Genomic DNA, 25091 nt, shown 5'->3' on the forward strand with positions numbered 1-25091 from the left:
GTAGCAGGAGGACCTCCAGCGCCCCATGTGCTTAATGATGTAAGACGGGACCCCCTGCTTGGAGGCTGCGGAAGCTGCCCCAATCCTAAACGAATGTCCAGAAAAACGCTTTGGATCAAGCCCCAACTTGGTGAGTAAAATCCTAATATGCGAAATGAATTGTTTCGAAGTAATTGGACGTGTATTGAAGGGGAGCAGTGGGCTACTTAAAGGAGTAACTGCAAACAGACTACAAAGGGAGTCAAGCACTTCAACCGGGCACCATGTGCTATTGGTTCGGTAGTACTTGACGACGAACCCCTGCCCCGTTTGTCTATTCTTATTGTTGGGAAGTTGTAATTCATAATGCTCAGGAAGTCTGGTGAGACTGCCTCTGAGCAGAACAGGCGCCTGACCGCTGGCTTGGGATACTTCTCCGGGGCGGAGAAACCCGAAGAAGCTTAGATAGATGGCTGCTTTGAGCACCAAGCTAGGACCTGCGCCAAAAGGGGAAAGAGACAGCATGTCTGACATGTCACGGAAAATCTGACCAGTGACTGGTTGCCGAGACAACTGTGACCTCCCCTTGGACCTCTGGATCCCCCTCAGCATGGCTTTCAGAGGGTGAGCAGCAAAAATGGATGGACTATCAGGAGAATGCAAAGACCTAAAATGCTGAATGCCCGACAAATAGATCTTAATGGTACTGGCAGACAAAGCCAACTCACTGTGGCAATAGGCCACAAAAGACATAATATAATTAATGTCCTTGGGGCAACTACAAGGATATGACACCATGAACCTAGAAAACGTCCTCCAACCCGCTGAGTACGCTTTCATGGTATTCCTGGACAAGGACCTGTTGGCCAGCTCAATAGCCTGCGCCCAGAAAGCGTTCAATCCATGACCAGCAGCGAGTAAGGGGGAACTGGCTGTCCCGTCCGTTCTGCCACCGGATGCTGCAAGAAAAATTGAGGCATGTTGAGCCGGGACAAGGCATCAGCTGCACCGTTGAGCTCCCTACTGATAAATTCCCCACGGAAATGAAACTAATACGTCAGGCCCAGCCACGTCAATCTACACATGAACGACATGATCAGCAGAGACCCTGACCTTCCCTTATTGACAATGTTCGCTGTGGCCAAATTGTCAGTTAGAAAATTACAGTGTTACCTGACCACCCCGGACCCCAAGTGACTGCAGCTGCCAGAATCGGATAAATCTCGAACAAGGCTGATGTGAGAGAGAATTTCGGCAGATGAAAAACCTCTGGGGGCCAGCGGCTGGCCAACCATTCTTGACCAAAAATGGCCCCAAAACCGACCGAAGTGGCGGCATCTGAGAACACTCTGGGTGAACAAACAGTTGGCTGCGGAATAAACATGGAGATGCCATTCCAGTTGCTCAGAAACCGATCCCACATGATGAGATCAGCCTGGGCATCAGCTAGAAGCTTAATGGCTGAGTCAGGATCCTGATATTGTGGGAAAAGGGCCAGTAACCTGGACACAAAAGCCCTACCCTGAGGAATGATCCTCACGGCGTGGTTCAGCATCCCTTGTAGAGACTGCAACTCCTTTTTAGAACAGACCGGGGATCGGACGAACATTCGAATTGTCTGGCGTATCCTATCCAGCTTCTCTAGGGGCAGACTAGCCACCATAAGATGGGAATAAAGCGTGATTCCCAAAAAAGTGATGACTTTAGTCGGCCCTTCCACCTTATGGGCGGCTAAGGGGACATTCAACTCTGAAAAAAGTCCTGACAGCACCTGCAGATCCCTGGGCGGGACCTCAGGGCATTCCAATAGTAAGAAATCGTCCAGATAATGAATTACCTTCTGACACCCTCTGCAATTACCCAAAATCCAGTGAAGAGCCTGGGCAAAGATGTCAAACAGGTAAGGACTGCTCTTTGACCCAAAAGTTAACCTGGTGGAAAAATAGTACTGACCGCGCCATTTGATGCCGTGCCATTGCCAGAGAGCAGGACGGATCGGAAGCAGCTTGAACGCATCCGTGATGTCAGCTTTGGACAGCCAAGTGCCCCGGCCTAACTGAATAATCTGCTGGATTGCCAAATCTACTGAAGAGTACTTCAGAGAAAACTCCTCAGAGGGGATGAGAGCATTGAGGCTAGGGATATGTGAAGAATGAGGCGTGGACAAATCATAAATTAAACAATATTTATTAGAACATTTACCACAGACTACCCCAATGGGGCTGACCCTCCACATGCAGAATGGTGATGCAAGGAAAGGCCCAATCAGGAACCCTTTGGTCACTTCGGTCTGTAGCAATTCGTCAACAATCGCAGGGTGACTCTCTGCTGACCTCAAATTCTTACATTCGAAAGTCTCGGTGGGAAGAGCTATGAGGCCAGTGTGAAAACCTACAGAAAACCCGTCTAGCAGAAACTGCCTAACCACTGGGGCTGGGTGATTCTCCAGATAATCCCCTAACAAGGAAATATTTACTTGGCATAGTCATGATGCATTGAACGGCTTGCCCAGACAAGCGGTTTTAGGATGGGCTCTAAAGCAATTGGCACACACATGCAATAATCTGCACTGATTGTAATTGCAACTTGTGTAGTTGTAATTGTTGCATAATTGTGCTTTACCCAGATACCGGACAGGCCTGCCCAATTTATCCACCTGACCTGTACTACCAGAAAAAATACCGGCTGCCTGCTTGGAGGTCCCAATATGACCAGAAGGTTCCAAATTTGGACACCAAGCTGTGGTATGCGATGATGACTGGCAGTTAGCACACACGGGCGATTTCTGGTTGGCAAAATGCCTGCAAAAGAGTTCCATGTCGATGTTGGCCCAACATGTGACAGCCTGGAACTGGGCCCATGTAGCCGCCACTTTAGCGGAGAAGGAACGATGATAATCGTAAAAAGTAAAACCCCCGTACTTGTGTGCCAAATCAGCCACTTTATGTAGGTAAAGGTCAAACTCCTCCCTCCTACCCCGGCTGACTGAGCAGACAATGGGGCAGATTCATATAGATCTGCGGATCTTTAGATCCGCTAGATCTACCTGGTTTACGATCCGCCGGTGCAATTAAGCGAGGCAAGTGCATGATTCATAAAGCACTTACCTCGCAAACTGCACCGTCGGATCCTAACTCCCCCCGGCGGAATGCAAATTCCGCGGCTAGGGGGAGTGTACAATTTAAATCAGGCGCGTTCCCGCGCCGATTTAACTGCGCATGCGCCGGGGCGAAAAAGCCCAGTGCGCATGCTCCAAATGTCGTCGCTACGACGTCATTGTTTGCGGCGGGTACGTCGTTTGCGGCCATCGGTATTCCCGATCGCGGTACGCAAACGACGTAGAAAATTTAAAAATCGGCGCGGGAACGTCGGCCATACTTAACATTAGCTACCCCTCATAGAAGCAGGGGTAGCTATCCGCCGGAAAAACCCGAACGCAAACGACGTAGAAAACGAGCGACGGGCGGGCGTGCGGACATGAATCGGCGGTTTTCCTCATTTGCATATGCGACGGGTAAAAAATCGCGACGGGAGATTACAGCCTAAGATTCGACTGGTGTAAGTCACTTACACCAGTCGGATCCAAGGGAGATCTATGCAGAACTGATTCTTATGAATCAGTCGCATAGCTCCGACGGTGGAATCTCACAGATCCGACCGTCGGGTCTCACAGATACGACGGCGGATCAGGAGATCCGCCGGCGTATCTATTGATGAATCTGCCCCATTGTCTCTGAAGATGCCGAAAGCCAAAACGAACTCCGGCACACTGAGCTTGCGATTAAGCCTGGGATCCTTGGTTTTGAGCACCACCGACACCTCCCCACAAGCAAACGACTTGTTCTCGGTGACGTCTTGGGTAGCTATTAATAGAGAGGCCAAATTTACATCCTTCCCTTCCAAAATATCCTTCTTAATATTTGCCGGGATGAAATGGGCCGTGGACACAGAAGGTAATGCTGCCAATGGCGACGGCGCTGCAGAAGGCAAAAATGAGACATTACCTGGCGGAGCAGGGGCTGGCGGAGCGGGGGCTGGCGGAGCAGGGGCTGGCACCAACTGCGCGAGCTTCCATCACCTCCATCCTACCCTGTAGCTGCACCATGGATGTGGAGAGTGTATTTAACACTGCGTTTATCTGGATCAAAGAGTTGTGTACAGAAGCGTGTTCTGCGCTGGTGGATGGCAGCGACAGGGACGGAGATGGAAACAATAACCTGAAAAGTTCCGCTTTCCTAGCTGAAGCTGAGAAAGAAATGCCCTTGCGCCGAAGCTCTGCCACAAACCTCGGGACAGTCCAACTCCTTAACGATGGTGTGCTGCAATGCGCCGACCCCCCACGAGGGGTAGGTGGGATGAACGGAAACTTGTCGCTCTCTGATACGTGAGACATGGCGATATCTACAGGAATAGAAAATTACACCGACAATAAAACACGCAACTGTATCACCCAGCAGACCCCCTACGTGCCAAAGTACAAACGTGTGTGATAGACCAATAGCGCGTGAAATGAGATTTGTGACAAATGTGGCTTAACGTAAGAAATGAGTGAGCCCGAGAAACCTGTCGCGCCAAGACAGGCAATTAAAAACGAACACTCAGGGCTATAATACCCACAGACCGTGGTGGGTAGGTGTGAAAGAAATGAATGATCGTGCAGTATGACGTATGATGTACAGGCGAGAAGATTGTGGTCTACCAATCACTTAACAAACGCAAACCTCAGCCTGTATGGGTCTGTAGACGTGACAGACCCTGCGATGTAATAAACTGAGCACCCGTGAAAGGAAAACGGCATACATACGAACCTTGCTGAATTGCGTTAACAGCTGAAATCCACCTGAAACATCACAAGTACCTGCAGTGAAGCAACTGTACGATGATCGTGAACAGAAATGAAATGTGGGTGGAAACTGAAACCATGAACCGAACTGCGCCCATGAGCCCATAAACGCCCCCCCCCCCCCAACTAAAACATGCAGCCGTTGGTGGAAAATTACAAATAACACTACAACAAAAAAGACCATGGGACATATATGAAGGCAGACAGCCAGAAACGACATACCTGACTGATCGTAAGCCAGACTCATGACAGATCACCATGACCGACAGCCATGCGAACGCACGACCGCTTGCCCTGACAAAATGCATGACCGTCAAATCGCATGACAGATATCCATGACTGATCGCATGAAAAGCCATGACAAATCGCATGCCTAACCAAGAAAGACCGGCTCCCATGCCGACGCATGGAAACCATGACAATGCCCGACAGACTACCATGACAGATTGCATGACAACCTACCTGACAGTGAAAAATCGCCTAACGGATCGACCGTGACAAACCGCATGACGGATCTATCATGACAAAACGCCTGACGATTTTAAACAAAACGCATGACCGACTTACCATGACAACGCATGACAGACCTACAATGACAAAACGCATGGCAGACCTACAATGACAAAACGCATGACAGACCTACAATGACAAAAAACGCATGACAGACTTACAATGACAGAAACGCATTGGCAGACTTACAATGACAAGAACCGCATGACAGACTTATGAAAAAACGCATGACAGGCTGAAAAAATTGATAAATGGCATGACAGGCTGAAACATGACAACTCGCATGACAGGTTGAAACATGACAATTCGCATGACCGGCTGAAACGACAAATCGCACGACAGATTGCCAAAGACAAATTGCATGCTGGATCCATCAATGACAAATTGCATGCTGGATCCATCAATGACAAATCGCATGCTGGATCAATCAATGACAAATCGCATGCTGGATCAATCAATGACAAATCACATGCTGGATCCATCAATGACAAATCGCATGCTGGATCCATCAATGAAAAATCGCATGACAGATTGAAACGACAATTTGCATGGCAGATTATAATGACAATCGCATGACGGATTTCAAAATGGCAAACGCATAACGGCTCTACCCATGACCAACCGTATGCTGGATCTACCAATGACAAATTGCACGACAGATAGAAATGACAATTGCATGACAGATTACAATGGTAAAATGCATGACGGATTACGATGGCAAAACGCATGACAATTTTTACAATGGTAAATATCAATGTATATTGGAAGCACATCCATAGGAGAATGCTATCAATAAAACTGGCTGTTCTCCCCTGAATACCATCTAATGGGATAGCTCCAGTACAAAAAGTATTATAAACACACACACATGCAACTGCTGCATAGCCCTTACTTTACATCTTTGGACACAGGCTAGCTATACTGCTGATCTTGTAACCTGTGAACGTGCCACGCACCCCCCCCCCCTTCCCGCCCGGCCATGAACGGCGATTCTTACTGATGCCCACGCCCATGAATGGCGATACTCGTGGATGGCGGTGCCAAGCGAACACCCCGCACGGGCCCACGAGGGCTTCCCCATGTCGCCGGAATGCGCGCCGCCACATGATACCTGGAGACCACGAGGCAAAACGAGGAGCGCTGCTGCTGCACCATTCCCCTGCTTGAACGAATGACCGGAAATGACGTCAGGCAGCACCGGAAGTGAACCAGGAAACAAGCCGAGGAGGGACCTGTAGGAAGAGGAGCCAGCCTTCTGACTTATCGGCATATAACACGCACCCTAACTTTAAGATGGAAGTTTCAGGAAAAAAATTTCCACAGCCCCCTGCGTATAACACACAGGCACAGTTTACCCTTTTTTAGGGTAAAAAAATGAGCGTTATACGTCAATAAATACAGTAATCACTGTTCCACAGATTTATCAACACTAGAAATACAGTTAATCTATGTCAGGCCTCGTACACACGACAGAGAAACTCGTCGTAAAAGAAACATTGTTTTCCTCGACGAGTTCCTTGTTAGGCTTGTCGAGAATCTTGTCAAGCTTGCTTTGCGTACACACTGTCAAGACAAAATCTTGTCGTTCTCAAACGCGGTGACGTACAACGCGTACAACGGCACTATAAAGGGGAAGTTTGATTCCACTGGCGCCACCCTTGGGGCTGCTTTTGCTAATCTCATGTTACTGCGTTTTAAGTAAAAGTATGGTGAGAGACGAAAAAATGTGCTGCATTAAACGATGCAAGATTTTTAAAAATGTAGAATGTGCCATCTCCATAACGAACGCTAGTTTTACCAGAACGAGCGCTCCCGTCTCCTAATTTAGTCTGAGCATGCGTGGATTTTTAACCGATGGACGTGCCCACAGACGATCGTTTTTTTAACCATCAGATAATTTGAAAACAAGTTCTACGTTTTTTCACCGATGGGAAAAAAAACAATGGGGCCCACACACGATCGGTTTCGTCTGATGAAAATTGGTCCATCAGTGTGTACGCGGCATTAGTCTCGGCATCAGCAGGCAGCCGCTGCTCAGTTTGCACATAGTGTCAGAGGCTCAGCGGCGGTGGAGGACTGTGTCTGTGTCCCGACTCCCGAATGACTGGAAACAAGCAAAAATTTATTGACGGGCACTGGTAGGCTGCATTTGATGGAGCGCTGTTGAGGCTGCATTTTATGGGCGCTGGTGAGACTGCATTGATGGGCGCTGGTGAGGCTGCATTTTATGGGCGCTGGTGAGGCTGCATTGATGAGCGCTGGTGAGGCTGCATTGATGGGTGCTGGGGAGGCTGCAATAATGGGTGCTGGGTAGGCTGCATTTGATGGGTGCCGGTGAGGCTGCATTTGATGGGTGCTGGTGAGGCTGCATTTGATGGGCGCTGGTAGGCTACATTGATGGGCACTGGTGAGGCTAAATTGATGGGCCCCTGGGCAAAGTAATTCTCTGGGGCCCCTAACAGCCTGTCCCAAATTACATACCTACTCTCAAGAATTAAAGTATAAATAGTTAAAAAAATTAAACATAATAAAATTGATTTTAACCAATAAGAAAATATGCCATAAATCAAAGACTAATCAACACAAAGGACACAGTACAGGGGGAGTCAGGAGGGCAGAATACTGAGATCAGGAGGGGAAAGTACAGTTTATGGGACGCTGGCTGGGACATGGCCATCCCGGGACAGCTTAGTAGAGAGCACATGCACTTTATTTAGAAACATTAACAATTAACCAATAACCTCTTGTTGCTTGACAAGGAAGGCATCGATGAGATTTCTTTGGTCATTAGCATCCAACTGATCCTTGTACTTGGTGAAAGTTCCCCTAATGAACTGATGCAGCTCTGTGACATTCCTATTCACAGTCTGATGACTTCCCGGTATCCATTGCATCACAGATTGATAGGTATTGTACAGCTGGAAGAGACAAAAAAGATAGGGGAAATGGTCAAAAGAAGACCTTCAGAAGATTTACCCCACCCCCTTCATGACCAGGTGACCAGGCAATTTTTTTTTTTGCGATACGGCACTGCGTTATTTTAACCACTTGCTGACCAGCCACCGTCATTGTACTGTGGCAAGACGGCACGATCCTGCGAACCGTCGTAGATGTACTTTGGTCCCTTTAAGCGGGATAGCAGCCTGCACTGCAGGGGTGCCGATGCACATGGCTGGCGGTCGGAATGACCGCCGGCCACGCACAACCGTGGGCACCAGAGGCAGAACAGGTTTCAGACTCCTCGCGGGGAATGGGCGTTCCTATGCAGAGGGGACAATGATTGACGACCAGCTATGGCGTGTCACGCTTCCCGAGTAGGACTCGGCTCTTCACGGCGCTTTACGGTGCCTGCGCACAGACTAGGAGCTGACTGCGCAGGCGCCGTGAAGAGCCAAGTCCTATTTCGGCTATTTCCGGGAAGCGTGACGCGCCATAGCCGGCCGTCAATCATGTTCCCCTCTGCATAGGAACGCCTACTAGTCTGAAACTTAACTACGGGATTAAACAGTGAGTACGGCGCAAAAAAATAAAATAAAGGCATACTGTAGCTCGCGCTAGCATGCTGGATGGCATGTTAGAAAAAAAAAAAAAATTTTAGGGTGAACCCCCGCTTTAAGTGAAAACCTGAGAGAGCTAATCAATCTGCATTGTATCAGTGTGTTATTAAAAGATATACACATCATGTCTGAACCTAGGGTGTCAGAAGGGTTGGAAAGTTCACAGGGTCAAGGTGGCACAGATGAACATGCAATTCTAGGCATCCCCCTAGGGGGCAGTGCTACAGAAACATGGAAATACTAAACATTTAGTGGTCTATTTCTAAAACATTTGTTGCACAAATTTCAGAAGAATTCATGCAAGTTGAATCAAATGTCACCAGACAGTATTTTCTGTAAGGCTCCGATCGAGTTTCTGGCTGAATTCTGCCGAGAAACTTGGTCGTGTGTACGGGGCCTAAGAGATTAAAGGAATACTAAATGTTTGTTTTTTATTAGATCAATTGATTGCTGTAAGCTAGACAGGGCTCACAATTTCAAGTCCTGAGCTACTAGCCAGGCCTCACGAGTTACTCGCCACCAGTTGCCCCACCTAATTCATACACTGCCCTGCGCCCAATTGCACCCGTAAACACGCCCTCGTAGATTATCTCATGGAATGACAATGTTTTATGCAGAATCAAGTTACAAAATTAAATATTACCAACAACATCTTTAACAAAATAGGACAGGGCACTGGGGGCAGACCAGAGGGACAGGGCACTGGGGGCAGACCAGAGGGACAGGGCACTGGGGGCAGACCAGAGGGACAGGGCACTGGGGGCAGACCAGAGGGACAGGGCACTAGAACTGTGTCTCTTCCCCATTCTCTTGCTGTCTCCTCTGCAACTCCCATCCATCCTCTCTCTTTCTCCTATTCATCTCATCATCAGGAGCCTGTGTGTGCGGCTCCACGCTTGCATGTCCCCACTTCCCCCTTTTATTCAGGCTGGCAGAGAGGAGAGGAGGTGCAGCACAGCGGGAGGGAGTACAATCCAGCGCTGAGATCCACACAACTGCACAGCCATTGACACCATAGCACAGCGCACACTGACAGCGCACAGCACACATTGAGACCAGTCTGTTCACAGTGCTCAGGCTAAACTGTTGGACACTTACATAGAGCACACAGAGAAAAAAACTACACACTAGAAGGCTTCCGCTCTCATGTCAGGGCAACTTTCAGTGAGTGCTGCACCGGAGTGGTAATTTTTGCAATCCTCCACCTCACTCATTACTTTCTGCTCTCCAGCTACATTGGTCGGGGCCCGGGGGAGGGGGGCAGGCTCAGAGAGGTCATACTGTTAGGTCCCATGGCTTAATGAGAATTGTAAAGAGAGCACCTGTGTACTGCTCTGCCTGTGCGAGGCTCAACAGACTACTTTTCCCGAGCATGCACCTTTCCTCTTCGGCCGCCAATCTCATCTGGACTCTAAGTGTAGGCACAGGTTGGAGGGAGATTGGTCATGCAGCCCTGTCATCACTCGCCCCCAGCTTAAATCCACTCGCCAAATGCTAGTAGGCGAGTGGAAATTTTGAGGGCTGAGCTAGAGCATTTAAATATCACTTACCTCATTTTTCCTTTTGACCTCCAAAATACAGTAATCCAGGTTTGAAAATGCCATTTCCTGTCACTCCTCTTCTTGCTTTCCACCAGCATCTGAGCCGCTTTGCATGGTGGAAAGCAGAATGTGCTCACCCCCTCCCTATGACTACAACCCTGCGTGAAGATGCTCTCTTATCCCTCACAGGCATGGAGGCTAAGCCTAATGGGAACTGTAGTTCCCATTAGGCCGTGATGTAGCAAGAATGAATGCGCACCGCAAACCAGGAAGTCAGTGAGAATAATGATTCAGGAGTGACGGAGGTGAATAAAACAGCTCGATTTCAATAGGTATCAAACTAGTTATAATGCAAAACATTACTTTTTACTTTATCAGCTACTGTCAGACTTTAATTTAAGAGGAAAATATTTTTGTCTTTACAACCCCTTTAATGCCTGTATCGTTAGCTTCATCTAGTGGCCAAAATGCGGTATAGTTTTCCCAAAATACCTTTACTGCATTTTGGCCACTGGATGGAGCTGGTGATACAGAAATTCATATAAAAAATAAAAATACAGTGACATTGCATTGAGCTTGCATGACATCTTCTGCCATTCATGTAACAAATGTTTTATAAATTGACCCCTAAATGTCATAAATTTGAATTAACATACCATGACCATGGGTGATCCAAGTAGTCTTATGTTCTCATTTATTAAACCCATTAATCTCAGCAATACTGGATCTTCATAGTTAAAGCGATGGCCCAGTAAGATGGACACAATAATATTGGCCACGGCAGCATTCATTATCATGGTGTTTTCAAATGGTTTTCCTGAAATTATATGTATTAAGGTTATATTGAGAATGGGAATAAGTAGTAATATTGAAAAAAAAATCATAAAGTGTAAAAATCTTTAGTCAGAATTACAGTCTCTCAAAAAACGTTATTGATTTTGGCCTAAAATATTTTATGTTTACATTTTTAAAATTAAGCATTATATCCTTTTAGGGCTACTTATTTCAAATCTTTATTTTACAAATAAACATGTAAGGCCTCATACACACAACCGTTTTCCTTGACAGAATCCATCAAGAAACTTGGTGGCAGAGCTTTTTCCTTGTCGGGAGTCTCAAATTCCTTGTCGCGTTCCTCGTCGGGCTGGTTTTCAACGAGAAACACGTTCGTGTGTATGCTAAGAAACCCATGCATGCTCAGAATAAAGTATGAGACAGGAGCGCACCTGCGGTAAAAGTAGGGTTCGTAATGGAGATAGCACATTTGTCACGCTTTAGCAGACTGAAAAGTGTGAATCGTCTCTTACCAAACTTTTACTTAACACGCAGTAACATGAGATTAGCAAAAGCAGCCCCAAGGGTTGTGCCAGTGGAATTGAACTTCCCCTTTATAGTGCCGTCATACGTGTTGAACATCACCGCGTTTGAGAACAACGAGATTTTGTCTTGACAGTGTGTATGCAAAGAAAGCTTGTCAAGATTCTCGACAAGCCTAACAAGGAACTCGTCGAGGAAAATGATGTTTCATTTACCACTAGTTCCTCGTTCGTGTGTACGAGGCCTAACACATTTATGCCCATTACACTGAAGTCAGAGAGAATAATGCCGCGTACACAAAACCGTTTTTCATGACGTGAAAAATGTATTTTTTTTAAATGGTCATTAAAAACGACCGTGTGTGGGCTCCAGAGCATTTTTCTCGATGTGAAAAATGGCCTTTAAAAATTTAGAACATACTCTAATTTTTCTTGTCGTTTTTCACATTGTCATTTTTCTCGTTGTGAAAATCGGTCGTGTGTAGGCTTTAACGACGTGAAAAAAACATGCATGCTCAGAAGCAAGTTATGAGACGGGAGAACTCAGGTAAAACAAGAGTTTGTAATGGAGATAGCACATTCGTCACACTGTAACAGACTGAAAAGCACGAAGACTGAAAAGCGCAAATTGTCTCTCACCAAACTTTTACTAACACGAAATCAGCAAAAGCAGCCCGAAGGGTGGAGCCATCTGAATGGTACTTCCCCTATATACTGCCCTTGTACGTTTTGTATGTCACAGCGCTTTGCGCAAGCATTTTTTTTTCACGATCGTGTGTATGCAAGGCAGGCTTAACAATAATCATGTCGACAAAAAAACGTTGTTTTTTCTAGGACATTAAAAATGGTCGTGTGTATGCGGCTTGAGGGCTTGCTTACACTTGCTTCTAAATGTGGCATTGGACACGCTTTTTTAAAGCTCTCTGAACGCCATTTAAAGCCCCTGTCACTAAATATAATGGTTAGCTTACAGTCCTGTTCACATGTTGTGTTTGCTGTACCTAAAAATGCATATGCCATGTCACTTTCTTAGTGCTTCAAAGCATCCCCAAAGGCTCCATAGGAGTCTATGACAAAACTTGCTTACAGCACCTGACGCTTTTAAGGGGCTTTTATTTAGCATTAGCTTTGCATTGTATTGGAAGAATTGCAGGTATGAGATGCCCCAGGATGCAGTGGGATATCAATAACTGAACCGGAAAGAGGCCATCAATAGTCACTCACAGTTCATGAGTATATATTCTGGAAGAAAAGGTGAGAGGGGTCCAGACTGGAGCGAAGCAACTAGCAGATGGCAGATGTGGTGTGCAGCATGGGACCCCTATAGCAGAAGGTGAGGGTGGACTAGAGAGAGAGAGAGAGGGCTAAGCATCAGAGGATTAGCAGAGCTGGGGGACCAGATCAGGAGAAAGTAGCAATGTCACATGTGGTGGGCAGCGTGGGAGCAATATAGTTGGAGGTGAGCGAGGCCAGAGACAAAAAAGATCAGCAAACTGGTAAACAAGAGGATCAGCAGAGCTGGGAGTTACTACTGAGCAGGGGATCAGCAAAGCTAGAGGTATTACTGATTTGAACATCAGCAGAGCTAGGGGTACTACTGAGCAGGCAGTCTGCTGAATGAGGGTACTAATACGCTGGGGATCTGCTGAACAAGGGTACTAATAAACTGGTGATTGGCTGGGCAGGGGTACTAATGGGTTGGGCATCTGTTAAATGGGGGTTAATACTGAGCCTTTCCTTTGGGCCCCTTTAAAGCAAACAGAAAATCAACACACACAGGGCATATGCCAAGCTTAAAGCGGATGTGCCATGAAAAAAATATATTAAAAGCCAGCAGCTACAAATACTGCAGCTGCTGACTTTTAATATTAGGACACTTACCTGTCCTGGAGTCCAGCGCCGTCCGCAGCAGAGGACGAGCAATCACTCGTCACTCTGCTGCTCCCCCCGCCATCCTCAGTGAGGGAACCAGGAAGTGAAGTGCTCCGGCTTCACTACCCGGTTCCCTACGGCGCATGGGCACTGATTGGCTCCCGCTGTGCTCTGGGAGCCAAATGTTCCCCAGAGCACAACGGGGGGAGGACGGGAGGTGACGTTCTGCCCGCAGTTTACCCGAAACTGTGTGGCCAGACGTGGGTGCAAATACCTGTCTTTTGACAGGTATCTGCACCCCACTACCCCCTGAAAGGTGTCAAATGTGACACCGGAGGGGGGGAGGGTTCCGATCAGCGGGAGTTCCACTTTAGGGGGGAGCTACGCTTTAATTAAATCTTCAAAAAAGCATCATAGAAGCATCACAAAGACATAAAAACATGTTGAAGCAGTAGGCACTTTAAGGTGTGTTGAAGTAAACTCGCTGCTGTTTTTTTTTTTCCATACCTGAAAAGCAAAAGCCATAATGAGCTAGTATGCACCGCATAGTAGCTCATTATGAAATACTTACCTTGGAAGGAGGTGTGGGGAACTTACCTGGTCCATGCCGAGGGAGATGTCATCTTGCCTCGGCGTGTCTTCCGGGTATCGCCGCTCCTGCGCTGTGAGTGGCTGGAGCGGCGATGTCGTCACTCCCGCGCATGCACGTGGGAGACTTCTTCCCGGCGAGGTCCGGCGGCTGCCGGCCCTTTAGCCCAGGATCCCCGCTGCGCATGCACCACTGCAGTCAGCTGCGCATTGCGAGGGGAATATCTCCTAAACCGTACAGGTTTAGGAGATATTCTTTATACCTACAGGTAAGCCTTATTATATATGTAGGTAAAAGTGGTAGTACAGAGTTTACTACCACTTTAAAGCAAGTATAAATGAGCCCTAAATGTTTTCTAAAGTGTAAGTACAGCAGAAACCCAGACTTTCAACTTTTTCCATGAGTAAAACATTGTGCAACAATCTGAACACAGCAGTCTGAGAGAAAAACTGAGATGGAGGATTATTTCCTCTGATGCATTCAACTGTCTATGTAAATTTGATCTTAAGCTATTGAGCTCTGTCAACAGTGCTTTTTATTTCAACAGAGTACCAAATAATAGACAAGTAAATGTGTAAAGGATCCTACAGCCACAGTTACACAGTACTGTGTACTGCAGCTGCTAGCATAAAACACACATCAGACTACTGATTGTGCTCTTTAACTGCTTTGGAATTATTATACATTTGTTAGACAGCCTATTGTAGTGTGGCATTTTTTAAAATAAATATCAGCATTGATATTATAAAGTATATTAACCTAAAAGACAATGTCCACCTGTAAGAGATAATCTAAGGAAAGTGTATACATACCTCCCAATATTTTGAGATGGGAATGAGGGACACCTACTAGCAAACGTATGAAGGCATAGGACAGACCCCTGCCACACCCCTTAAAGGGGAAATTACCCCAAAAATGAAAAACAAACCCTTTTTCAAAGATAAAAAGGTGCATTTTATATACAACTATATCAAAATGAGGGACAAATGAGGAGGAAAGAGGGACAGAGGGACATTGCTCCAAATCAGGGACAGTCCATCAAAATCAGAAACAGTTGGGAGCTATGCGTATCTCTACTTTTGGACGTTGTGGAAGCCCCTGTCAGGTTATTATTGTTGTTTGCCCAAAAAAATAATGACAATTGACAAACCTCCAAAAGATTTAAACTTGTTCACCAAACTTTGACACTCTTCATTTATCTTGTTTTCAATGGATTTCTTCCCCATCCCAAAATCTCTGAGTGTTGAAAGAGTAAACCGTCTCATCACTTTCCAGTTGTCACCATGAGAAAATACAAGACCTAAAAGGAAACTAGATAAACAAAAAATACATAAGGAAAGCAATGAGCATGTTTGACATGGCCCTATTTTTTCCCTTAACTTTATTTTCCAGTACAGTGTCAGGACAAGTTCACTGAAAGTAAATTTGTTTATTTAAGGGGAAGGAATGCAAAGTACATCTACCAGTTACTGGCATTTAGAATCTTCCAAAAGAGATCACAGCATTCCCTCTGACAATACCTTCCCTGTTTTCCAATTTCCAGAAGGACATTACCATATTGGTTCAGGTATAGGGTTGAGCGAACCCGAACTGTAAAGTTCGGGTTCGGTACGGACTTTTTTTTTTTTTTGTACCCGGACCCGAACCCGGACATTTTGCTGAAAGTTCGGGTTCGAGTCCGGTGTTCGGCAATGTAATGGTGCGCTGCAGGGCAGCCAATCACCATTTGTTTTACTTGTTTTACCTAGAAGCCATCACAGCCATGCCTACTATTGGCATGGCTGTGATTGGCCAGTGCAGCATGTGACCCAGCATGTGACCCAGCCGCTATATAAGCTAGAGGCACATAGCACAGCTCGTCACTCTGCATTAGCTAGGGTAGGGAAAGGCTGCTGCTGATCTGAGGGAGAGTATTAGATAGGACTATCCTGCTTCAGAAATCTACACCAGCAACCTTTCTTTCTGTGAGATACTCTGCATTAGATAATTAAGGGCAAGGTTCCTGCTGATCTAAGGGAGAGAATTATATAGGAGTCAGTCCTGGTTCACAAATCAAATTGCAGCTGCACTGCATCTGTTCCTGTTAGATACTCTGCAAATTGCAGCAGCAGTGCATTTCTTTCTGTGAGATACTCTGCATTAGATAGTTTAGGGCACGGTTCCTGCTGATCTGAGGGATAGAATTATATAGGAGTCAGTCCTGGCTCACAAATCAAATTGCAGCCTCTATATAAGCTAGAGGCACATAGCACAGCTCGTCACTCTGCATTAGCTAGGGTAGGGAAAGGCTGCTGCTGATCTGAGGGAGAGTATTAGATAGGACTATCCTGCATCAGAAATCTACACCAGCAACCTTTCTTTCTGTGAGATACTCTGCATTAGATAGTTTAGGGCAAGGTTCCTGCTGATCTGAGGGAACGATTTAGATAGTACTATCCTGCTTCAGAAATCTACACCAGCAACGTTTCTTTCTGTGAGATACTCTGCATTAGATAGTTTAGGGCAAGGTTCCTGCTGATCTAAGGGAGAGAATTATATAGGAGTCAGTCCTGGTTCACAAATCAAATTGCAGCTGCACTGCATCTGTTCCTGTTAGATACTCTGCAAATTGCAGCAGCAGTGCATTTCTTTCTGTGAGATACTCTGCATTAGATAGTTTAGGGCAAGGTTCCTGCTGATCTGAGGGATAGAATTATATAGGAGTCAGTCCTGGTTCACAAATCAAATTGCAGCTGCACTGCATCTGTTCCTGTTAGATACTTTGCAAATTGCAGCAGCAGTGCATTTCTTTCTGTGAGATACACCCTGTATTTACTTTTCTTCTATTTTGCTATTCAAAAAACATCCATTTAGGGCAAACAAATATATTTTGCAGTGTTTCCTCTAGTGTTTGCCGTGTTTCCTCCATATCTGTAAGTGTGAGACAAACACTTTAGCTAGTGTTCTTCTGTTGTTCTATTCAAAAAACACCCAGTTTGGTGCAAAAAACATATTTTGCAGTGTTTCCTCCAGTGTTTTCTGTGTTTCCTCCATATATTTAAGTGTGAGATAAACACTTTAGCTAGTGTTCTTCTATTGTTCTATTAAAAAAACACCCATTTTGGGCAAAAAAATATATTTTACAGTTTTTCCTTCAGTGTTTGCCGTCTTGCTTGCATATCTGTACGTGTGAGATACACACTTTACATACTGTTTTCTATTGTGCTATTCAAAAAAAAAAATATTTTGGACAAATAATTTATTTTTTGGTGCATTTCCTGCATATCTGTAGGTGTGAGATAAACACTTTAGCTAGTGTTCTTCTATTGTTCTATTCAAAAAACACCCATTTAGGGCAAGATCCTAAATTTTTTGAAATAAAAGGAGAACGTAAAATAAGGGACGTGGCCACGGTCGTGGTGCTGCTGGTGGAGCTCCTGTTGCAGGGAGAGGAAGTGGTCGATCTGTGCCAGCTACACGCACAAGTGAAACACCTTTCGTCAGGTGCGAGTAGGCAACAGAGCATGCAGCGGTATTTGGTCGGGCCTAATCCGGCTCTACGAATGTTGAGGCCAGGAGCAGAACAGGCTGTAGTAGATTGGGTTGCTGAAAGTGCCTCCAGTTCCTTCACATTGTCTCCCAACCAATCTTGTGCTGAAAGATCAGAGTTGGCACCTGCAGCCGATGCCCATCAGTCTTTCACCTCACCCCCTTGCAAATCAGCCAAGCAGTCTGAGCCCCAAATCATGCAGCAGTCGATTTCTGCTTTTTGATGAGTCTGTTAGCATGTTTTCCCAGGGCCATTCACCTAGCCCTGCCCCAGAAGTGGAAGAGATTGAGTGCACCGATGCCCAACCACTTATGTTTCAAGATGAGTTCATGGGGGGACCATCACAGCACGTCTCGGTCTGCAATTGTGCAGACCGACAAGGAGGGCCGTGGTGAAGACTGGGTGGAAGATGATGTGGTGAACAATGAGGTCCTCGACCTCACATGGAATCAACCTCATGCAGGTGACCCATGTAGTTCGGAGGAAGAGGCGGTGGTCGCACAGAGCCATCAGCACAGCAGAAGAGGGAGTAGGGTGCCAAAGCGGAGCGTCCGTCCCCTAGACAGTACGCCTGCTACTGCCCAACGCAGCAAGGGACCGAGCACACCAAAGCCAGGTCCAAGGAGTTCCCTAGCGTGGCAGTTCTTCACACAATGTGCTGATGACAAGACATGAGTGGTTTGCACGCTGTGCAATCAGAGGCTGAAGCGAGGCATAAACGTTCTCAACCTGAGCACAACCTGCATGACCAGGCATCTAAGTGCAAGGCACGAGCTGCAGTGGAGTACACACCTCAAAAACCAAGAAAGGTCTCTGGCTCCTCCTGCTTCCTCTTCTGCTTCAGTCTCGGGCCTCTCGGCCTCTTCATCCACCTCTGTAGTGACAGTGCCATCTGCCACCCCGCAATTAGAGGACTGGCAAGCAACACTACCACCTGGGTCACCAAACATCTCCACAATGTCCCATGGAAGCATTCAGCTCTCTATCTCCCAAACACTGGAGCGGAAGAGGAAGTACCCCCCTGCCCACCCACGATCCCTGGCCCTGAATGCCAGAATTTCAAAATTCCTGGCCTTTGAAATGCTGTCATTCCGTCTGGTGGAGACGCAGAGTTTTAAAAGCCTGATGGCATTGGCTGTCCCAGAGTATGTCGTGCCCAGCCGCCACTAATTTTCCAGGCGAGCCATCCCTTCCCTGCACAACCAAGTGAGGGACAAATATCAGGTGTGCACTGCGCAACGCCATCTGTGCCAAGGTCCACCTAACTACGGATACGTGGACCAGTAAGCATGGTCAGGGACGTTATATCTCCCTAACAGCGCACTCGGTAAATGCAGTGGCGGCTGGGCCTGAGGCGGATAGCAGTTTGGCGGATGTTCTTCCACCACCGAGGATTGCAGGGCACTTTAGTTTACCTCCTGTTGCCAACTCCTCCTACTCCGCTTCCTCATCCTCTACCGCCTCCTTATCCGGTCAGCGTAACACATTCACCACCAACTTCAGCACAGCCATGGGTAAACGCCAGCAGGCAGTTTTAAAACTTTCCTGTTTGGGGGAAAGACCACACACCGAGCAGGAGTTGTGGAGGGACATGGAACAACAGACCGATGAGTGGTTGGCGTCAGTGAGCCTCAAGCCGGGCCTGGTGGTGTGCGATAACGGGCGAAATCTCGTAGAGGCTCTGGGCCTAGCCGGTTTGACGCACATCCCTTGCCTGGCACATGTGCTGAATTTGGTGGTGCAGAGGTTCCTGAAAACTTACCCCGATATGCCACAGCTGCTACAGAATGTGTGGGCCGTCTGTGCGAACTTTCGGCGTTCTCACCCTGCTGCTGCTCGCCTGGCAGCGCTGCAGCGTAACTTCGGCCTTCCTGCTCACCGCCTCATATGTGACGTGCCCACAAGGTGGAACTCCACCTTGCACATGCTGGCCAGACTGTGCGAGCAGCAGCAGGCGATAGTGGAGTTTCAGCTGCAGCACGCAAGCGTGAGTCGCTCTGCGGAACAGAACCACTTCACCACCAATAACTGGGCCTCCATGCGAGACCTGTGTGCCTTGTTGCGCTGTTTCGAGTACTCCACCAACATGGCCAGTGCCGATGACGCCGTTCTCAGCGTTACTATCCCAGTTCTATGCCTCCTTGAAAAAACGATTCGGGCGATGATGGAAGAGGATGTGGCACAGGAGGAGGAGGAGGAGGGATAATTTCCAAGGCTTTCAGGGCAGTCATTCACAAGTGGCTCGGAGGGTGGGTTCCTGCACCAACAAAGGCCAGGTACACAATTGTCCAGCAAGGGCACAGTTCTGGAGGATGACGAGGTGGAGGATGAGGAGGAGGAGATGGAGGAGTAGGAACCATGTTCACAGCAGGGTGGCACCCAGACCAGCTCATGGCCATCACTGGTTCATGGCTGGGGGGATACAGAGGACACAGATGATACACCTCCCACAGAGGACAGCTTTTCGTTGCCTCTGGGCAGCCTGGCACACATGAGCGATTACATGCTGCAGTGTCTCCACAACGACAGCCGTGTTTCGCAGATTTTAACAGGTGCTGATTACTGGGTCGTCACGCTGCTGGATCCCTGTTACAAGGACAATGTACCATCCTTAATTCCCTCACTGGAGCATGATCGCAAGATGCGTGAGTACAAGCGCACGCTGGTAGACGCGCTGCTGGTGGAATTCCCACCTGACAGCGGGGACACAGTGGAAGCACAAGGCGAAGGCAGAGGAGGAGGAAGAGGTCGCCAACGCAGCCGGGGCACCGCCAGCACTTCAGAAAGCAGGGTTAGCATGGCCGAAACGTGGAAAAGCTTTGTCAGCACGCCACAACAACCAGCACCACCAGCTGATATGGAACGTTTTAGCAGGAGGCAGCATTTCAGCAACATGGTGGAGCAGTATGTGTGCACACGCCTACACGTACTGAATGACGGGTCTGCCCCCTTAAACTTCTGGGTCTCCAAATTGGGCACATGGCCTGAGCTTGCCCTTTACGCCTTGGAGGTGCTGGCCTGCCCTGCAGCCAGTGTATTATCTGAACGTGTATTTAGCACGGCAGGGGGCGTTATCACAGACAAGTGCAGCCCCCTGATCAGAGCCAATGTGGACAAGCTCGCGTTCATTAAAATTAACCAGGCATGGGTCCCACAGGACTTGTCCGTACCTTGTGCAGAATAGACATGTACAGTATACCAGCCTTACCCAGCCATTCTTGTTTTTCTGATCTTTCTAGGGTTGCCACCTCATCCCTTCAAAAGCGAAAACATATTAATTACACAGGTTCTCTGGCTGATTAAGGTGCTGCTAATTAAACTCACTTGGTGCCTTATCGACATTAAATTATCCCCAGAACCTGTGTAATTACTATGTGTTCAGGTTTAAAGGGATGAGGTGGCAACCCTAGATCTTTCTCACTCTTTTGGGGTGTACCCTAATTTAAAAAATAAATCAATTAAAAACCAAAACCTGCTGTGTTGGCTACCTTGTCCTCCTCCACTGCAGCTTCCACCTACACCGCCACATCCACCGCCACCTCAACCTCCTACTCCATATGGACCTCATCCTCCTAGGTCAAGATTATTATTTTTTTTTTTTTTATGTTATTTTTATTTTTTATGTTATTTTAAGTTATTTCCCGATCCACATTTATTTGCAGAGTACTTGCCATGCTCTTCCCGACATTTTTCTGCCATTTCCATTCATTTTTTAGAGACATTTTAGTAGTCAAAAGTCTGGGTCCCCATTGACTTCAATGGGGTTCGGGTTAAGTTCGGGTCCCGAACCCGGACTTTTTTCCGAAGTTCGGCCGAACCCGCCGAACCCGAACATCCAGATGTCCGCTCAACTCTATTCAGGTATCATACAGTACATGATTTAGGGTGTTTGCCAGTGAATGACATGGGTGGATCGTAACCAGTCAGAGATACAGGGGGGTGAGTTTTTTTTTCCAATGTATTGGTGTACAGAGTTTAGCAGCATTAATAAGATGTAATATAATAGACCGTTTGTATGTTGAATGAGGTAAAGATGTATGACATAGTAAATATTGAGCAGCTGTAAAATCAGGAATATAAGTCGTAATAAGGGAGGCGGTGTACTTCTTTCCAAAAAGGTTGTATTCGTGGACATTCCCATCATATGTGAAGAAGGTCCTTGATAAAAGCCATATTTAAGGTAGTACAGAGTGATCTAAATATTTGTAAAGTGGGGCCAGTAAGAGGATGCATACTATTTCCACGTGGGATTTTGTGAGAGCTAAATTTGATGAAGATTCTTCAAGTTCAACCCAGGCTTTAGTTTTTGTATGTAAGTGCCAATTAATTACCCGCGTTAAATGGCATGACCAATAATATTTTTGAATGTCAGGTAAACCAATGCCACCCAACAGTTTGGGGATAACTAATTTGTCCCATTTTACTTGAGGTTGTTTGGAGGTCCCTATGAATTTTAAGCATTTTTTTTTAAAGTGTTGAAGAAGGAGGTAGGTAATTTGATAGGGATGGTCTGTAGAAGGTAAAGAAGTTTGGGGAGAACATTCATTTTTATTATAGCCACTCTCCCGAACCATGAAAATAAACCTTTATCCCACTTCAGGAGATCAGTGTGAATAGTTTTAAGGTAAGGAAGTTACTAGAGTATAAGTCTTGTAGTTTTGATGGTAATTGTATTCCAAGATAAGTGAGAGCATGTTCTTCCCATTTAAGGGGGAAATTATTTTTGCATAGAGAAACTGTATTGGGAGGTAAAGATATGTTCAGTGCTTTAGATTTGGTAAAGTTAATTTGTAAATTGGAAAGTGATTTAAACAGCGAAAAATCTTTTAACAAATTGGGTATCGTGGTGATCGGATTTGTGAGAAAAATTAAATTATCATCTGCATATGCAGCAAGTTTGTATTTTTTTTTTTTTATTATTTCAATTCCTTTATTGTCTGGGTTAATGCGAATTTTACAAAGAATAGGTTACATAGCAAGTATAAAAATGATAGGGGACAGCGCGCAACCTTGTCATGTTCCGTTCGACACGGAGAAGGCGTCCGACAGACAACCGTTGATTTTGATTCTCACAGTAGGAGATTAATAGAGTGTAAGGATAAACTGAAGTATGCGGTCTTGGAATCCCAGCACTTTCAGAGCTTCAGTCATATAATCCCATGTTATTCTACTGAATGCCTTCTCCGCGTCGAGAGAGAGGAAAAAGCCAGGTGTAGATGATTTGATTAGCCAATGATGGATGTTAATGGTCTTTAGGGTATTATCCCTTGCCTCTCTTCCGGGAATAAATCCCACTTGATCTAAAGAGATTATGTTTGGGAGTAATGTGAGTAGACGGTTTGCAATAATTTTAGCGTAAAGTTTTACATCCACATTTAAAAGCGATATAAGTCTATAATTTGAAACTAAAGAAGTGTCTTTATTCGGTTTCAGGATCATAGTGATGTGTGCTTCAAGAAGATCATTGTGAAATGGAGAGGGAGCAGGACTAGAGTTAAATGTTTTCAGAAAGTAGGGAATGATAGAATCAGTGAAGGATTTATAATAACTAACAGATAAACCATCAGGACCAGGGCATTTGCCTATTTTAAGTTGTTTAAGAGCTTTGATAGATTCATCCCATCCAATAGGTCTATCCAAGTGTGCAGCTTCAGTAGGGGTAATGGGATTCGGACTATATTGTGTTAGGAAATTGGCAATCATTTCCTTTCTGTTAGCAGTTTGATCTGCAGAAGTTGTAGACAATAGATTGTATAATTTGGAGTAAAAAGTTTGAAACTGGTTAGCAATTTCTGTAGAGATGCACATTTTTTTACCCGTGGGATCTGAAATAGAATCAATAGTTGTATCCGCTCTTTTAGATCGGAAGGCTCTAGCGAACAATTTTCCGGATTTGTTGCCAAATTCATAAAAAAGTTTCTGTGTCAAAGGAAATTTGCGTCTAGTTGTTTTTCCCAATACATCAAGAAGATCTTCTCTAGCGTTTTAAAGTTCAGAGAAAGTATCCATCGCTAAAGATTGTTTGTTTACTCTCAAGAGAATGGATTTGATCAGATAAAGATGTAATAAGTGCTTGTCTTTTTTTTTCCTTTTTGTTGCAATTGAGATAAATTCACCTCTGATTACACATTTGTGGGCACACCAAAGGGTCATTGGGTGAATCTCATCAGAATCATTCTCCTGAAAGTATTGTATAATGTTAGAATTTAAAGATTTTATATTGTCGGGATCAGTAATAAGGGAATTATCAAGTCTCCAAATCATAAATCTAGTAGGTATTGTCAAAAATGTTAAAGTGATGGAAATGGGATGATGGTCTGATAGTATCATAGGATCTATTGTTGCCTCTACAAGAGCACCAAGATCATCCTGAGTCAAGAAAAAGTAATCAGTTCTAGTGTATCTATTGTGAGGTGAAGAGAAAAAAGTGTAGTCCTTAGTGTTTGGATGTAAAGTGCGCCATGTAAATGTAAAGTTAGATTTTTAAGTATTGTTTTGACATTACGAAGAGCATTATATAGAATAGTAGAAGTACCAGAGAATGTGTCAATCAAAGGGGTAAGAGCCAAATTGAAATCACCTCCTAGAATAAGCATTTCAGATTTGAATGTAGTGAGAAGTTGGATGGTATTTCTAAAAAAGGGATCTGTATTTTATTAGGAGCATAAATGTTAGCTAAGGTAATAGGTTTGTTATATAATATACCTTTTATGAAAATATAGCGGCCATCATTATCCAATAATGTATCTTGAACCTGGATGGGACAATTTTTGGAAATTAAAAAAGAAACACCTTTAGTTTTTGAGTCAGAAGTAGTGGCGTGATAGGTAATGGGATATAGTTTACTATGTAGATTTGGAATGTTACTTGATTTAAAATGAGTCTCTTGAAGGAAGACAATATCAGCTTTGGGTTTTTGTAATAGTAGAAGCAATTTAGATCTCTCTGGGATATTAAGTCCTTTTATATTCAGAGAATAAAGCTTGACCTGGGGTGGAGGTAAGGTAGTTTTCAGACGTGGCATTATGTATAGGTTTTTATGTATACTTAAAATAGGTAAATGCGGCAAAATAAAAAAAAGAAGTGGAGATGGGGAGGTAAGTAAGGGGAAAGGGAGAAATATATTCCCAAATTACTAACCTAGAAGAAGTAAGACTAGCTTATTCTTCAAATTTTATTGAATAAGGTCAGATATAGGGTAGATCTGGGGAACAACAACCCAAAGAGAGTAAATACCAAATACTACCACTATGTGGGGGTTAGAGAGATTCTAGTCAGATAGATGTGTGTGGGAATCAAGATAACCCACCGCCACAGATCATTATATAATAAAAGGAGGTATGTAAATAGAACGT

General features: G+C 45.5%; 1 protein-coding gene across 4 annotated transcripts in view; it reads right to left on the bottom strand.

Moving 5' to 3' along the window:
• LOC120936162 (cytochrome P450 2K6-like) overlaps window positions 1-25091 on the bottom strand; it is an 81179-nt gene that overhangs the window by 26479 nt on the left and 29609 nt on the right. For all 4 annotated transcript variants that reach the window (XM_040348310.1, XM_040348312.1, XM_040348313.1 and 1 more), the window contains exons 4-6: window positions 15358-15507; window positions 11087-11247; window positions 8074-8250 (exon numbers count right to left, since the gene is read on the bottom strand). In XM_040348310.1, the coding sequence (XP_040204244.1) occupies window positions 8074-8250; window positions 11087-11247; window positions 15358-15507 (488 nt within the window). The remainder of the gene's footprint in view (window positions 1-8073; window positions 8251-11086; window positions 11248-15357; window positions 15508-25091) is intronic.

Source organism: Rana temporaria, chromosome 4, assembly GCF_905171775.1.
Source record: "Rana temporaria chromosome 4, aRanTem1.1, whole genome shotgun sequence".
Classification (NCBI taxonomy): Eukaryota; Metazoa; Chordata; class Amphibia; order Anura; family Ranidae; genus Rana; species Rana temporaria.